The 10,730-nt window shown below is 34.4% G+C and overlaps 3 protein-coding genes across 5 annotated transcripts; 1 reads left to right on the top strand and 2 right to left on the bottom strand.

Moving 5' to 3' along the window:
- Nucleotides 1-23: 23 nt before the first annotated feature.
- Nucleotides 24-1,229, bottom strand: LOC103834071 (pollen-specific protein-like At4g18596). Its single transcript, XM_009110126.3, has 2 exons — nt 972-1,229; nt 24-509 (listed from the first exon to the last, which is right to left on the bottom strand). The coding sequence occupies exons 1-2, from the start codon at nt 1,138-1,140 to the stop codon at nt 163-165; spliced, it is 516 nt and encodes a 171-aa protein (XP_009108374.1). The 5' UTR covers nt 1,141-1,229; the 3' UTR covers nt 24-162.
- A 247-nt stretch (nt 1,230-1,476) lies between these two features.
- LOC103834070 lies at nt 1,477-4,063 on the top strand. Of its 3 annotated transcripts, none has more exons than XM_033277393.1 (5): nt 1,477-2,660; nt 3,020-3,096; nt 3,194-3,292; nt 3,372-3,455; nt 3,544-4,063. In XM_033277393.1, exons 2-5 carry the CDS (start codon nt 3,024-3,026, stop codon nt 3,744-3,746), a joined length of 459 nt encoding a protein of 152 aa, XP_033133284.1. In that variant the 5' UTR covers nt 1,477-2,660; nt 3,020-3,023; the 3' UTR covers nt 3,747-4,063. The 3 variants fall into 3 exon arrangements, with proteins under 3 accessions (XP_033133284.1, XP_009108372.1, XP_033133283.1); XM_009110124.3 differs by having other exon boundaries at nt 1,477-3,096; nt 3,544-3,632; nt 3,718-4,063; XM_033277392.1 differs by having other exon boundaries at nt 1,477-3,096.
- Nucleotides 4,006-7,525, bottom strand: LOC103834069 (protein CHUP1, chloroplastic). Its single transcript, XM_009110122.3, has 5 exons — nt 5,978-7,525; nt 5,578-5,891; nt 5,383-5,494; nt 4,318-4,455; nt 4,006-4,226 (listed from the first exon to the last, which is right to left on the bottom strand). Exons 1-5 carry the CDS (start codon nt 7,166-7,168, stop codon nt 4,095-4,097), a joined length of 1,887 nt encoding a protein of 628 aa, XP_009108370.2. The 5' UTR covers nt 7,169-7,525; the 3' UTR covers nt 4,006-4,094.
- Between the last annotated feature and the right edge of the window lie 3,205 nt (nt 7,526-10,730).

Raw genomic sequence — 10,730 nt, 5'->3', positions numbered from 1 at the left:
TATATAATGACATTGATTTAATCTGCTCGAAAAAATTATAATAAATTATTTGAATTACCCCGTTTTTTGTATTTTATCAAATTACACTTTTATATATAAGAAAACAAACAATAGATGATGACAGTTAAATAACCGTTTATGAGATAGAGGTTGTCATCATATTTAGAAGGTGACGTCAGGAACGATCCCGAGCTCCTTAAAAGCGGCGGGACATTCAGCTGACGGCGTCTTAACCATGAAACCGAGAGGGTTAACGATACGTGTCTCATGAGAGACGATACCGTCATTTGCCGTCAGGCTAACCTTAGCGGCGTTACGTAAGTAAGCATCTTGGCTGACGTCACTGCAAGCACTGTCAGGTGATTGGAGGAGAACGAGCTCGCAGACTTCCTCCTCGTGGTCACCGGTCACTTCCATCGTGTAGCTGCCTGATTTGTCAGTCACGGCTTCCTTTGTCAACGCCACGGTTCCGTTTGTTCTGCTCCTGCACTCTAGCTTCACTTTTGCTCCTTCACCCACCAAATCAAAAACGAAAGAAAAATTACAATTGGAATAGGAAGAAAAGGACACATATTCTTGTTACTAATTATTAATAGTTTTATTATTAACAAAGAGTATCTACACTGAAGTCCAGCTAATCTTCAAGAAGACATTATCAACACTTTTTTGAGCCTCAAATTTGTAATGAAATCTTCGGCTTAGAAACATCAATTTTTTCAGCAGAAAATTATATCCATGACTAACGAGTTTATACATTGCCCCAAAGCAACCTTTAAACTAAATCTAATATATTTTACTAGTTTTTCCTTAAAATAAAAATAAAATTTACTCATGCATCTACGATGACATTCATCTATTTTTTACTATAAATATAGAATAAGCATGTGTAATGCATACCTTCAAGGAATTTGGCTATTGTTATTACTTTTTAGATTTTCGACTAATACTATAAGCATGTGTAATGTGCATACCTTCAAGGAATTTGCTGAGACGGGTAACGAACTGGACACGGCATGTGTCACAGTAAACCGATCCCTGAATTTTGAAACTGTCAAAATCATCGGCGTCGGCCATAGCCTTGCCGGCTAGAGACGACAGGCACAAGGCGGAGACAAAGAAGAAGATGGCCTTGGTCGCCATTTGATTGAATATGTTACAAGATTTGTCTTTCTTCTCCTTTTGAAACGTTTTCTTTGTTGAGATTAGAGAAGAGGACAACTTATTCACAAGCGCCACAAAGTTTGGTTTTATACAATTAAAAACTCATTTGTTATTTTTAGCTAAATTTGTAAAAAACCATTTATTTGGTAAATTAACTATTTTTTTTCTTTAATAAAAGTGAGTTTGTTAATTCTTTTTAATTATAGCCTTTAATTCTTTTTAATTATAGTCTTTCTTTGGACTGGACTTCCGGTCTTTTCTCCCCTTGGTTCTTCTCCTAAAATTAGAAATAAACAAAAATGATAATATGTTCACTATGTTAGGATTTAAAATACTTTAAATTATTAAGCTATAATGAACTTTTATTAAATTTATAACTAAAAAACTAACAAATGAGAGAATGTCATGTTCAGTATAGTGTAATCGGCTTTTTATGGAGCTGGAAAGTCGGATTAACCCACGCTCCACAGCTGCATTGTTGGATAAGCTTCAAGTGGTTACTTAGTAGACAAGTTATTCATAAAGGAAACTTAGATAACTAATACTAAAAATTTTAGGATAAAGATAAGGTTCTTAGATTAATATGTAATAGGATAAGTTAGGATTTCTATTGCTTATATAAAGAGATCATATATAATGTAAGAGGATATATTAAGAAAGTTAAAAAAGCAAAGAAAGATAATAAAACAAAAAAAACCGTTTTATAAAGTTCTTGTGTTCTTGATTACTCAGTTAAGATGATCATGGAACCTGTGATGACATTCTCAAAGGACTGAGATGTTGTGGGAGACATATTCTCAAAGGAAAGAAACAAACGAGATGAGTGTGGTCCTTAGTTTGAAGGAGAGAATATGAAATATCAAACAAAGTCTCACATTGGAAATTAGACAAAATAAAATGTAATATATAAAAAGATGTTCAACTCTAATTAATATGATATTATCCACTTTGGACTTTAGGCGATAACCTAACCGAGCGTTACATCCCATCCAGTTGAAATAACCTAACCGGGCGTTACATCCCAAACAAAGAAGCTTCTCTTCAACAAACCCATCATGAACTGCAAAAATTCAAACAGCATGTTAAGATCAATTATAAAGATTCTTGTTGAGATAAAAAAAACATGTTTTTAAAGATTATCTCTCACTAGTTTGCATCCATTTCATAGGCTGGACAAAGATGGAAGAGCACTGAACTCGTTCAGCAGAGTTTCCGCTTCTCTTCTTCCAAGCAAAGCATTCTTCAGCTTTCCCTGGTTCATGAGGGACTATGTTATCCTCAATAACTATTCTTCTGCATTTCCTGTGAAGAAGAATTGGTCTCTGCCTCCTCCACATGCAACTCAATCACAGCCTTGCTGCTCTCTACCTCCATGCGAATCTCAGTTTTGTCCTTTGATTCGGCTTAATACACCCGGTTCAACCGACCCTGGCCCAGTTCTCAAACGACGTCGTTCGAACACTTGGATTGGGCCGTGGGCTTCGTTGTGTTGTGCTTTTGTATGGATTTTTTCTTGTTCTTTTTTGAAAATTATGATGTAAGATATAGGCTACCGTAGTTTTCGTCGGTGCTAATCTTTCACTGGACTTCCCTAATCTTTGTGGTAATCATATGATTATTTTGGGGATTTATCTTTTCGGTTATACTATTCTCTTTACTTGCTGTTAGGGTATAATAACGGAAGCTAGGGTTTCCATTGTTTGCTTGCGGAGAAAGTTTCCTGCAAAGTTCTCCAACAATCTCTTGTTAGTGTTGATTGAACTTTTTCTTAGGGTTTCTTAGTTATAAGGGATGATAAACGTTCTTGCAATTGCTTGTGAAGAATCTAACAACTGTGCCTTTCTCGATTGCTCCTCAGGTACATGGCAACATTCGAACCAGTTTCTTCTTCGACTTCATTCCACTCCATAGAATCTCGGACGAGTAAAGTCAATAGTAAGCTCACTTGTCGCCACTTCTACAATTATGTAATCGTGTTTTGGTTCTTCCGAGTTTTTGATCCAGATTGTGCGTCTTGATTGATCCCTTGCAGGGATTCCTTTACCATATTTGATCCGACCTCGTAGGAAAATACCCGTTTACGACAGCTATTCACTTTATGACGATTACATTGGATATTTATCTAACAAGGGTACTACCTACTAACGCAACTCTTATGATTATGACCTTAAAACATGTTCATACGCTCTTATCATATAGCTTTCTTACAGTTGGATTAAAGTCTGATGAGGGGGATGTTGAAACCTCCTCTTTGGAGAAAGGCAATGAGAGCAATGCAATGTTATGTGGAACTGGTAGCTGTTTTTTTTCTTCTTTCTATCTCGTTCTTCGTCATCTTTAGTTTATGGATTTGTAATGTCTTTGATGATATCTGAACACCAGGTTCGCTGAGTGATGAAGAATACGTGGTTGTGGATAATGTTGAAGTTTCGCCCAATTCTAAAACAGAGAGAGCAGGAGCAATTCAGATAGTGTGTAGTCTAATTTCTCATAACTTTTGGCATGTCTTTGATTATATAGTTTCTCTTCTCACAATACGTGTCTTCTTTTTATCAGATGGAACTCTCAAAAGATGCATTTCATGAGTCTGAATCCGGAGGATCAGATAGTGATGCTTGGGTGGTGGTGTAAATTAAACCTTGTAATTAGGAGGTTGCAATTGAAATAGGGGGAGGCAGGGAGGGAGGGGGGAATGTTAGGACAATGGACTTAGTTTATTCCTGTCTCTTGACATGTTTGTGAAGCTTTCTTTTATCATTAGCACCTATTGATAAGATGGTTTTGGATTAAACAATGATCCTTTGTTTTTAGCAAGAAGAGTTTCATATATTCACATGATTTATCTGTCTTAGAACAAAACAAAAAAAAAACGAATTTAATAGAAAAATTAACAGACAAATAAGCTTATGTTGATATATGAAGCTAAGATTGCTTCAACAATGGGTAGATCGAAAAATAAGCTTATGTTGATGTGTTTGGCTTTGACATTGAATATGACACGATCTCGCTTTATCTCTTAGCTCTTGAAAGGCCCTCATTGTCTCTGCATCAAAACCCCCTGCGAACTGAACAAAAACAATAACAGAGTTGTAAAGAGTTTAGACAAACAAATGTCTTAAGTTTGTAACAGAAGATGATCGAAGTCTTTTGCTTTACCTGATGAACACGGAATGCGAATCTAACACCTTGAACGATAAGCTCTTCCTCTTCAGGGCCACCGCCTCCAATGGCTTCAAGCTCTGCCGACACTCTCTTCATATATTTCATTGCTAGTTTCACAGATGCCAATTTAATCTGAAAATCACACACACAGCTATATAGTTAATACTTAAATACAAACTTCCATATCTTACCATTATGTAAGTTCCTATTTGCATAACTAAGATAGTATTCAATTTGAATACACTACACGTAACATTAAGACTCAAAAAAGAATCTGATACCATTACAATGATATTCATAGTGTTTTTTCTTGTGTGCATTTATTATTTGTATATCAAAACTGATGAATCCCAAGGAACAAACAAAGGAAGCAGACAAGAAGAAAATATTGAAACTCACAGGCGTGCACATAGGAAAACTCCAGATACATTAAAGTAACCACTAAATTCAAGTTTACTTTGTTCAAGATTTGTATCTATCTGCATTTGTCATCTAGCACATAATGGTTTTACAATGTAAAACACACAATAATAGAGTCAAGACAGTTTCAAACCAATCTTAGATTATTTTGTGCCAGTGCCAGTGCCAGCAACAATTGACTTTTAAATGGGGACCATAAGAATTGTTGTTCTTCTTTATTCATCACTACTCCAGTCAAATTGCAATAAATAACTAGAGACGGCAAGTAAAATAATGACCAGAGTTCGGTTCAGTTCGGCAAAGCTTTAAAGAAATTGGTTATCAGTTTGATTAAAAAAAAAAAAGTAAACAAATTTCAAACCAAAAAACAAACAAAAACCGAATTAACCAAATCTAACCAAAACCAAAAACTGTTAAATTCGGTAGAATTTTTCAAAACCAAAATAACCTAGAACCAAACTGATATTTTTTTTTTATAATTTGGTGAGATTTTTGGACGTATAAACCCAAGTATGGAACCGAATAAACCGAAACTGCAGGCCTAATGATATACTATCGATTTGTGTAACCAAGATTTTGTTTTGTTAATTTAAATAATCCAACAGGAAATGTAGAAGAAGTATCTTAATATTTGCTGACCTGACTAGTAATGCCGGTTTCGAGCATCCAATCAACCGGAATCTGGAAAGTCTTGAACTTTGTGGCAGCTGATTCCTTCATCCTCGACAGAGTATAAACACCATGCTCTAACCTTCAAACCCCCACAAAGATATCTGATTACTTCTCCTGCATTTGAATACATAAAATAAAAAAAAGATTGGATTTTTATCTTACTTTTCGAACAAAGCTTGCATTTTCTTGAGAGCAGAGCCTGAAGGTTGACGAGGGTCTTCCCGGAAACGAGAAGCTTCCGATATGAGTTTCTTCAGATCGAAGTAACAAAACGCTGCTTCACGCAACGCGTCTGCTTTTTGCTCCGGCCACTCGAAGTGCTTCAACACTGCCCTCTCGTCGACCAGGTAAGAGAGTTCGTCGTCGAGCCATTTCACGAAAGGCACCACGTCTTCTATATCTGAAAACGCTGCGTTTTCGACTTCCTTGATCAGGAACCTTATGAACTCTCCTTGCGTTTCCACGTCGGTTTTTATCTGCGATGTTCGGTTCAAAGTTAATTAAAAACCGGTTATTTAATTAAACCGAAGCTATTGAGCTGACCGGGTGAAGAGAATCGTACCGCTAATAGATAAACCGAACGGTTTTCGATTTCTCCGATCATGTCTCTAGCGTTGGAGCTAGCGAGTACTGCCTCTGCGGCGGCGTTGCCTCCTCCGCCGGTGGAATCTCTTCTCGAGCTTATGGAGTCTCTTCGCATCAACGAGTGGTAGAACTCGACAACTTCCGGTACTCTTCTTACTTTCGCCGACGCTATGTTTAAACTCTTCGGCGGGGGCGGTGGTGGAGGCGGAGGTGGGGCTTTGGAAACGGACGGAGGAGGAGGTGGTGGTGGTCGAAAAAGTGGTGGGGGAGGCGGAGGAGGAGGTGGTGGACTCGTTCTCTGCGGGGGCGGATCTGGGATCTCCTCCGTGGCATCGTGTGAGCCGTTGGATGAAAAAGACCGTTTAGGCGGTGGTTTAGGGACTCTAGGAACTCTAGATCTAACGGTTGACTCGGTGAGTTCATCCGAGTTAGTTATAGAATGACTCTCTACCTCTTCTTTCCGGTAAATCTCACCGGACGAACCGGTTTTGTTGCTGTCTAGGTTCGGAACCGGGTCGGGTAAGTTCCTCATGGACTCGACCCGTTTCAAACTCCGGATCAGGCTGGATCTCGCCGACGCATCCGTTAAACCCTGAAACCTCTGAGAGACGGAGAGCGCGTGGTCGTCACTCGACGAAACAAGTTTCCGAAGCTCCGCCTCCATCTCCTTCTCTCTCCTCTCGCTCTCTCTCCGCAGCTCCTCGCTCCTTTCGACTTCACGCCGTAACCCATCGTTCTCCTCCGTTAACCTCGCCGTCTCTTTCCTCGAACGCTCGATTTCGCCGTTCCTCTCCGCGATCCGCGACTCGAGGGAGGGGATGACGGAGACGGATTCTCTGAGTAGCGTGAGCTCGAGAACCTCCGTCTTTAACTTAGCTTCTCTCTCGCGAAGCTCCTCCACCTGGCGACGAAGCTCCGAGATGACGGCGGTTTGGTCGGAACGAGAAGAAGCATTGTGGACTTGAGCGGAAGCGCGTGGGAAGTAGCGAGCGAAACCGGGTTTCTGATTAGAGACGGGAGACGGTTTACCGGCAGAACCGGAAGACGGTTTAAGAAGGTGAGGAGGCGGAGGGGGAAGAGGAAGGGGGAGAGGAGTAGCCATGTCTTTTGGTTTGGTTGAAGGAGATTTGTGAAACCCCATGGTCACACGGACTTTACCAGCCACCATTGATGATGATGATGAGATGAGAAAAGACAAGTGAGTTTCAAAATGTTCTTGAGAAGAATGGAGGGATTTGCATGGACATTAAAAGCATGTCGTTGTCCGTGCAGTTCTAGAGAGAGACACTGATAGTGACGATGACTGATGATTCAAAGTTTGGGCCTTTGGATTAAGAAGATGAGTTGAACTAAAAACAAATTTTTATCTTGGTTTTGTAATGTTTTTAATAGATAAATAAATTGGTTTTTAACCTTTATTTCGACCGTTGGAAGAAAGATGTAAGCAGATGAAATTGAAATTTATGCTTTATTTTTTGAAGCACTGTTACACGTATAACGAGGAACGTTCTTCTGTTCATCTTTGATTCAAAAATTTAAAATAAGTAAAGGAGAACTCTCTTTAATGTCTTTTTGTCTTATGACATTTTTCAATTTTCATCGGCATTACTGAGAAAGGGAGCATATATATAGATCAGAATGATGAAATCACGAAACAATTTAAGAAAGATTTCATCTATCTAATATATTAAAACAGAAGTCATGACTTCTTTTGATGTGTGATTTTTTTAGTTTGGACCATTCCTAAAAAATATCATATTTTACATAAGTTCATTATTATATCTTTTAATATCTTTATCTTTTTATTTGAAATATAAATGAATATATTTAAAATGTTCTAACAAAATCTTTTTAAAATCTTCTTAGAATCTTTTTAAATTTACCTTTGAAAATTAGTTAGTTTTAATTTAAATTATCATAAAATAAAATTAGAAATTAAAATTGAATATAGTTTTGTTTATAAACGAAAATTTAAATAAAATGAAATTAATTAATTTCAAAAATAAATTTACTAATAATTTTTAAAGATTTTGTTAGAAATAAATATTTATTTCTATTTTAATTTTTTCAAATTTGTTTTTTAATAAAATAAAAATCATGATTTTTTTATGAATGATATTTTTATTTGGACCATCATTTAAATTTTCTATTAAATGTATATCACTAATGCTAATATATATAATATTGTTAACTACTTTAATCATAATATCTTTTATATCTTTTATTTTTTTAAAAAAAATTTAAAATTCTAACAAATCTCTTGAAAAAGATTATAATAAGATCTTAATTGTCATAAATTGAATATAATTTTTTCAACTAATTTTGTAATTAGTAATGAAATGTTACTAAAAGAATAAAATTATATCGTATTTTATCAATTTTATAATAATCTCTATCATTTTAAAATAAAAACGTTATATTGAACAAAATATGATAAAATTATTTTAAATTGATAAGTTAACATATTTTATTTTCATAAATATAAAATATTTATGTTAAAAATTTAATATGTTGGTTGAACGGGTTAATATTAGTAAACTATATAATACATGTATAAAAATTTATCTTATCTTAAACTTTTTAATATACAGTAATTTATTATATAAAATTAATAAATATTAAAAAATTACTAAGAAAATCTAGCGATTTATATTACGGATCATGAATATAATAAATTAAATACAAAATTATTTTCATATATGTTGTTTCATGCATTAAAAATTTAGTTTAGTAATCAAACGCAAATTCAATAGGACAAATATATAATAAGCAACATATATATGTGATGATTTTAATTTACAGCATGAAAACTATAAAATTACTATATTTGGCATAATTATACAAATATTTAAATATGTGAGTATAACATTAAAAATATATAGTAATTATGTAAAACAAATATCTATATATATAAATGTGAAAATATATTCCCACACGGTTGTGCGGGTGGAAATCTAGTTACATTTAAAATCACTTGCGTGATTTGATTTTCCATAATTCTACGTGGTAGCACACCAAAAGAAAAACGGTGATAAGAGTCAATGACTGTATAAACATGTCATAAGTGACTCAGTTGTTCTATTTAGATGACGTTATAATTGTCATTTTAACAATCTTTTTATATAGTTAAAATGTAAATGCTTATTAATTTTGACCCAAAAAATGTAAATTTATTAATTTTTATTAAAACATTACATAAGTTTTTATCTCTTATTAATAAATTAAAGTTAGTAAAATGAAATTATTCTAAGATTTTGGATTTGAACTACAAAATAAAAATTTATGGAACATGAACTCTCTTTTTTGGACAAATGGAACATAAACTCTAAGGATTTATTTCAAAACATAATGCAATTGATTTGTTCGTGTCATCCTTCGATATAGGATTGTAAGTTTGGATTTAACTAGGGAGGCTTGTAAAATTCCTATCAAAACTCCTCTTATTGAAAAATATGTATTTCATCAATAACTTATATCTAAGATTATTGTGGGTTATTAGAAAAATGAATTTACACTTTAAATTCAATAGTAAAGAATATCACCTGAAGAGGTGGAATTTAAAACATAAAAAACAATGATCCCATTTCATTTCTCCAATCCCTACCTAACGCCACGTCTCTCCCGACGCTACATTCCTCTTACTACCTCCTAGTCACTAACCTTCTTCCTCCAAAGAATCCATATATCTCCATAGTGGCAACCTTCTCCACTCTCGTTTGTTCTACAGCAACATCTCTTGATGTACACAGTCTCGCCAAAACAATCTCGCCAAAACAAGACCTTCCTCTTTATATTTGCACAACACTTTATAAGAAGAGGTAACAGTCATATGCTGTTGTCTTTCACACTAGTCTCGTGATGGAGCTTAGCAACATGGTTTTTAACTCAGCTAAGCTCTCTTAACAAATTTGATTGCATGAGACTATTGGAGAGGAAGAGGAGAAGTAAGTAGTGATGGCGGCAATGCAATGAGGTTAATATAATGTTCTATAATCGTTGTGTATATCAACATAAAACTAGTTTCTTGTCTCGTTTGGATTCTAATGCAATTTCAAAAAAAAAAGATAACTTTTGTTGTGGAAGAGTTTGGGGGAAAGAGGAATGAGAATCAAAATCAAAGAAGAAGGTCTTGTTACGGATACAAATCTCTACTAATAAAAGGGACCTTTTGAGGCTCCATAGAGCGTCCACATCAGCAAAAAAAACTTCTCTCGAAAGATGACACGTGGCATAAAATATTACAAATTTTTGAAAATTATAAATAATATGTAAACATACAACACAAAAAATAGAAAAACTACATTAAACATATGTAAGATTACCATTTTTCACTTAAAAAAAAAAGACGGATTATCTCCATAATATAACATTACCGTTTTATAAAAAAAACAAAAAACATTATATATAATTTCAAAAATAATAAATATATGTAAACATACAACATAAAAAAATAGAAATACTATAAAAGGGACCTTTTGAGGCTCCATAGAGCGTCCACATCAGCAAAAAAAACTTCTCTCGAAAGATGACACGTGGCATAAAATATTACAAATTTTTGAAAATTATAAATAATATGTAAACATACAACACAAAAAATAGAAAAACTACATTAAACATATGTAAGATTACCATTTTTCACTTAAAAAAAAAAGACGGATTATCTCCATAATATAACATTACCGTTTTATAAAAAAAACAAAAAACATTATATATAATTTCAAAAATAATAA

Source organism: Brassica rapa, chromosome A08, assembly GCF_000309985.2.
Source record: "Brassica rapa cultivar Chiifu-401-42 chromosome A08, CAAS_Brap_v3.01, whole genome shotgun sequence".
NCBI classification, from domain to species: domain Eukaryota; kingdom Viridiplantae; phylum Streptophyta; class Magnoliopsida; order Brassicales; family Brassicaceae; genus Brassica; species Brassica rapa.
This window is presented reverse-complemented; position numbering and strand designations above follow the sequence as displayed.

Excerpts from the sequence above, each read along its gene's own strand:
- LOC103834071 (XM_009110126.3), bottom strand. The coding sequence starts at position 1,140 with ATGGCGACCAAGGCCATCTTCTTCTTTGTCTCCGCCTTGTGCCTGTCG. Across the intron at positions 510-971 it reads TCTCAGCAAATTCCTTGAAG|GAGCAAAAGTGAAGCTAGAG; the intron begins GTATGCACATTA and ends TGGTGGGTGAAG.
- LOC103834070 (XM_033277393.1), top strand. The coding sequence starts at position 3,024 with ATGGCAACATTCGAACCAGTTTCTTCTTCGACTTCATTCCACTCCATA. Across the intron at positions 3,097-3,193 it reads TCGGACGAGTAAAGTCAATA|GGATTCCTTTACCATATTTG; the intron begins GTAAGCTCACTT and ends GATCCCTTGCAG. Across the intron at positions 3,293-3,371 it reads TGGATATTTATCTAACAAGG|TTGGATTAAAGTCTGATGAG; the intron begins GTACTACCTACT and ends GCTTTCTTACAG.
- LOC103834069 (XM_009110122.3), bottom strand. The coding sequence starts at position 7,168 with ATGGTGGCTGGTAAAGTCCGTGTGACCATGGGGTTTCACAAATCTCCT. Across the intron at positions 4,456-5,382 it reads AAACCGGCATTACTAGTCAG|ATTAAATTGGCATCTGTGAA; the intron begins GTCAGCAAATAT and ends TGTGATTTTCAG. Across the intron at positions 4,227-4,317 it reads TCGCATTCCGTGTTCATCAG|TTCGCAGGGGGTTTTGATGC; the intron begins GTAAAGCAAAAG and ends GTTTTTGTTCAG.